General features: G+C 54.9%; 1 protein-coding gene across 1 annotated transcript in view; it reads left to right on the top strand.

The window, feature by feature from the left end:
* Positions 1-137: 137 nt before the first annotated feature.
* Positions 138-5,076, top strand: part of LOC104616788 (microtubule-actin cross-linking factor 1-like) — a gene marked incomplete at both ends in the record, with an annotated part of 10,830 nt that continues 5,891 nt past the window's right edge. The window contains 9 exons of the mRNA XM_010281916.1: positions 138-369; positions 1,241-1,467; positions 2,456-2,578; positions 2,672-2,773; positions 3,213-3,314; positions 3,421-3,594; positions 3,701-3,856; positions 4,014-4,211; positions 4,566-4,694. Of these exons, the coding sequence (XP_010280218.1) occupies positions 138-369; positions 1,241-1,467; positions 2,456-2,578; positions 2,672-2,773; positions 3,213-3,314; positions 3,421-3,594; positions 3,701-3,856; positions 4,014-4,211; positions 4,566-4,694 (1,443 nt within the window). The remainder of the gene's footprint in view (positions 370-1,240; positions 1,468-2,455; positions 2,579-2,671; positions 2,774-3,212; positions 3,315-3,420; positions 3,595-3,700; positions 3,857-4,013; positions 4,212-4,565; positions 4,695-5,076) is intronic.

Raw genomic sequence — 5,076 nt, 5'->3', positions numbered from 1 at the left:
TAGTCGCCGTCGCAGGCAACGCTCGTCCTCTCCGAGAGGCCGCTGGGCGCAGCGCGAAGGGCCGTTGCACGTGCGGGCAGCGCTGCGGCGTCGCGGAATCCCGTCTCGCCCGCCCTAACGGACTTGTTCTTCTCCAGTTCCACGATAAGATCGAGCCCATGCTGGAGACGCTGGAGACCCTCTCCTCCCGCCTGCGCATGCCGCCGCTCATCCCCGCCGAGGTCGATAAGATCCGGGAGTGCATCAGCGAGAACAAAAACGCCACGGTGGAGCTGGAGAAGCTGCAGCCCTCCTTCGAGGCTCTGAAACGCCGCGGGGAAGAGCTGATCGGGCGATCGCAGGGAGCGGACAAGGACCTGGCGGCAAAAGGTATCTCGGGGTGGGTTTAACAGAAGGTGCTGGCTGGGCTGGTAGCGCTGCCCAGCTTCTCCTGCCCGCACCAGGGTGGGTTGGATGGGGCTTTGAGCAACCTGGCCTAGTGGAAGGTGTCCCTGCCCATGGCAGAGGGGTTGGAACTAGGTGATTTTTAAGGTCCCTTCCAACCCAAACCAATCTATGATTCTATGAAACCGTGGCTCCATCACCATGGGGGAGACTTTGATGTCCCAGGGACGTATTTCAGAGGATCTCTTGACCTTAGGAGGACGGGTGAATCCTCTGCACGCAGATATCTGGTGCCTGCTTCCATCTGGAGCAGGTAGGGTGGTATCAGCCAGAGGAGAAAGAAGTATTTGTGGCTGCTCAGGCAGAGGTTTCAGCTCAGCCGAGCTGAGCCGTCGCCCTGAGCTGGTCTCTTGTGCAACCGTTGGTGGCCCCTGTGAAATGATTTGTTGGTGTCGATTCAGCATCTAATGGAGGGAAGGAACCTCCTCAGCACAAAAAGACCCGTCAACACGACTGGCACTAATTGGCACCTTTCTTGGCAGCTGAACAGCCAGCTCATGGACTGAGTGAGCGTAGACTTCACGCTAGAGGTGGCCAGAACAGTGGTTCATTGGAGGAGAGTGTGTGGGCAAATTTGCCCTGAGCTTGCCTGCACTTAAATAAAAGCTTTATTTCTGCAGGCTGAAGTTTCTCATGTCCCTCCATATCTCTGCGTTAATGCTCTGACGGTCCCGGTCATCTTTAATTCCCATTTGAATATTCTGTTGGCTATTTCTAAGTGGCAAGTGTTTGCAAAATGCTTTTGAGTTGCAGAAAGGTTTCTTTCTTCTCTGAACGTTTTCATTCCCTTCCTCAGTAATCCAGGATAAGTTGGATCAGATGGTCTTCTTCTGGGAAGACATCAAAGCTCGGGCGGAGGAACGTGAAATGAAGTTCCTTGATGTCCTGGAGCTTGCAGAGAAGTTCTGGTACGACATGGCAGCCCTCCTGACTACCATCAAAGACACGCAGGACATCGTTCACGACCTGGAGAGCCCTGGCATTGACCCCTCCATCATCAAGCAGCAGGTGGAAGCGGCAGAGGTGGGGACCATGGGACTGTACCTCTGTGTGGAACTTGTCTGCACCCAGCTTGTAAGCTAAACTGGGGTAGATCCTGGAGAGGAGCATGGCCAGAAGCGGCTGTAAAACAGTTTTGTAGGCAGGCGGGCAGATTATGAACTGTTATTTCCATTGCAGTTTGGAACTGCGAGGAAAAAAACAGAAGCATATTCCACATGTCCCTCCCCACCACCCCCTCCCTGTTCCAGAGAAGGAAATGATGCTTAAATCGCTTTGTCTGCTACTCTTTCGGGAAGCTTATCAAGCGTGTGGTCAGAGTTGTGGGCCCACTTGTTTCGAGTGATGTGGAAGTTCGCACAGGTCTGCTCCCAGTCCGCGTCGAAGGCGCCCGAGCGCTGTCTAGCGCGGGAGGTGTACGTTTAGGTTTTGGTTAGACCGGAGGTAATTGTGGAGCTGGATGGGCTTGGATATGCGTGGTGGTCTTTGGTTGTTCCAAGTGGCGAGACCCGCTTCGGGTGGATTTGACTTGACTCGGGCCTTGGGGAGCAGGGATGTTTCTTTATGCTTTGCTAAGCTTGTCCTTGCTGTTGCCCTTTTATAACCGTTCTGACTTCGGTTGGCAACTTCGGAGTCTCAGAAGCTCATTCCTGTATTGACAAAACGCTCCCGTAAACAGCACATCTCTGTAAACGCGCTCCTCAGCCAGGCAGTCCAGGCTGGCATCCCGCTAAATACAGACGTCCCTGGTTTCGTTCCCCCAAGCCCTGCGCACGGCGGCATTGCCTCCGCGGCCGGAGGTGGGAGCGGAGCGGGCTGGCGGTGCTGGTGAGCAGGACAGCCATCCGCTCGCTGCGTAACCTCGTCCTGGGCTCTGGCCTCGGGCTGTCGGCCAGAGGGAGGACAGCAGAGCAGGAAGGACTCTCCGTGCTTTAGCCCTCTCGTTCATGGGGCAATTTTGGAAGAGCATGTAATAATAAACATTTTTCTTTTGTCACTGTGTTATGTGCAGACTATTAAAGAGGAGACGGATGGCTTGCATGAAGAGCTGGAGTTCATCCGACTCCTTGGAACTGATTTAATTTTTGCCTGTGGCGAAACTGAGAAACCAGAAGTGAAAAAGAGCATTGATGAGGTAGGAAAACCAGCAGCCTCTCCTTCAGATAAAATCGGGTAGCAGCAAGTGGGAGAGCTTAACGAATTTTGTGGGCAATCTTGTGTTCCGCAGATGAACAACGCGTGGGAAAATCTAAACAAAACGTGGAAGGAGAGGCTTGAAAAGCTTGAAGAAGCCATGCAGGCGGCTGTGCAATACCAAGATACGCTTCAAGTAAGAGGCAGGGCTGTTTGTGTGGGGTGGGTAGACCTTGGGAGCACCACTGCGAGTCCTGTCCCTGGAGCTGGACTGGGATTTGCGCTAATGCAAAGCCGGGAGATGTCTCCTGGGTGAGTGTTTGCAGCCTCTGTTAGAGCCGGAGCTCAACAGCCAAGCTTCGAGGAAGAGCAGATATTCGGCTGCGTTCGTCTTCCCAAGTCTCTCTGGATTTCTGCACGGAGCAGCAGGATGAGCCTGGCTGCCGTCAGGTCCTTATGTTGGAGGCAGGAGAGGGGAGGAAAGAGCACGTGCTGGCCAAGCAGGCGTCTCTGCCCAGAAGGACCAGTTCTGTGGCTGCGGGGTGATGGAGGCAGCAGCCCTGTTTCCCCGAGCAGCTCTCGGGGGGAGCACGCTTTGCCGTTCCCTTTGCTGACGGCGTCCGTGCTCCTTTCAGGCCATGTTTGACTGGCTGGATAACGCCGTCATCAAACTCTGCAACATGTCTCCTGTCGGCACTGACCTCAACACGGTTAAGGAGCAAATGAACGAGATGAAGGTACGCGGGCGGAGCGGGACCAGTTCTCCGGTGCTTGCTTGGCATCGCAGAGCTCGCACTCCGGTGATTCACCTTGGTCTGGTTTTTGTCCTGCTTGTTTTGGCAGGAGTTTAAAATGGAGGTTTACCAGCAGCAGATTGAGATGGAAAAGCTTAATCACCAAGGTGAACTGATGCTAAAAAAAGCGACGGATGAGACAGACAGAGACATCATAAAGGAACCACTCACAGAGCTGAAACATCTCTGGGAGAATTTGGGCGAGAAGATTGCTCACAGACAGGTAGAGAGAAGATCTGGGCTCTCGCGGGTGCGGGGTTGAAACTCGCTGGGATGCTCCTCCTCCTTCCCGACTTAAACTCCCCTTTGCCTTCCCTGTCCTTGCCCAGCATAAGTTAGAAGCCGCGCTCCTGGCACTCGGCCAGTTCCAGCACGCGTTGGCGGAGCTGATGGCCTGGCTGACCCACACCGAGGAGCTGCTTGATGCACAAAAACCCATCAATGGAGACCCGAAAGTCATCGAGGTTGAGCTCGCAAAGCACCATGTGAGTACTCCCGCTCCAGGTCCGTTTTTCGTCTATTCCCGTTGCAGGATTTTATTTCTCATAGAAGGTTCGGGTCGGTTTGAGTCCACGAGAGCATGCCAGAATTAACGGGGGGGTTAGAGAGGTGACCAACGTTTGCCCAACACGTCTCATGTAGGTGCTGAAGAACGATGTCCTGGCCCACCAAGCGACCGTGGAGACAGTGAACAAAGCGGGCAACGAGCTCCTGGAGTCGAGTGCAGGGGACGACGCCAGCAGCCTGCGAAACCGCCTGGAGAAGCTGAACTCGTGCTGGGAGTCGGTGCTGCAGAAGACGGAGGAGAGGGAGCAGCAGCTGCAGTCCACGCTCCAGCAGGTCGGGGAGACGCCTCAGGGGTACCCTCCTTGTGCGGTGGATCGCTGCTGAGGGTCCGCTTCCCCCTTGGCTTTGGGGGGAGATGAAGAGGGAAGGAGTTGGAGATACTGGGATTTTGTTATGCAAGTTTTTCATTTAACGCTCAGTCCTGGAGCGGTTCGGTGCCTGCCCAGAAGCCGGGACCGGGCACACCTGCGGGTTAAGGAGGTACCACGTATAACCCTCCTTAACGCGCCGGTGCATCCGGCTCTGCCTCTCCGTCTGGTTTTGAAGCAAACGCAGCGTTAACCCTGGCGCATGATCAATGGTGGCTGATGTCATCTGATCCGTGGCCGATTATATGTTCCCGAACAGGCCCAGGGTTTCCATGGTGAGATTGAAGACTTCCTCCTGTGGCTAACGAGGATGGAGAGCCAATTGTCGGCATCAAAACCCACAGGAGGTCTGCCAGAAACTGCCCGGGAACAACTCAATGCTCACATGGTAATTTCTTAGGAGAGATTTTTAATGCTTTTAATTCAGCAAGCGCCTGTCTGTCAAAAATCAGCATCAAAACTTCTCCCTTCTGTATCTGACGGGGAGAAGAGCGCTTCTCTGGCCTCTTCTCAGCTGATTTTGCACTTGATGCCTGGGACAAGCGTCACGACGCTTTAACCACCTTCCCCTGCTCAAAGTGAGGCTCCGCTGTCACTTTGCTGCCTGCCCCGAACCCGGTTTTCGCGTCGCCCCGAGCCGCAGCAAGCCGTCCCCCTCTCCCCACGCCCTTTGTCTCACGCTCTGGTGGTGCCTCCCTCGCAGGAGCTGTACGGCCAGCTCAAAGCCAAGGAGGACGTCTACAGTCAGCTGCTGGCCAAGGGGCGACTGA

The sequence above is a fragment of the Phaethon lepturus genome, unplaced genomic scaffold, assembly GCF_000687285.1.
Source record: "Phaethon lepturus isolate BGI_N335 unplaced genomic scaffold, ASM68728v1 scaffold16442, whole genome shotgun sequence".
NCBI classification, from domain to species: domain Eukaryota; kingdom Metazoa; phylum Chordata; class Aves; order Phaethontiformes; family Phaethontidae; genus Phaethon; species Phaethon lepturus.
Note: the sequence above shows the minus strand (reverse complement) of the source record. Positions and strands in the feature narration are given on the sequence as shown.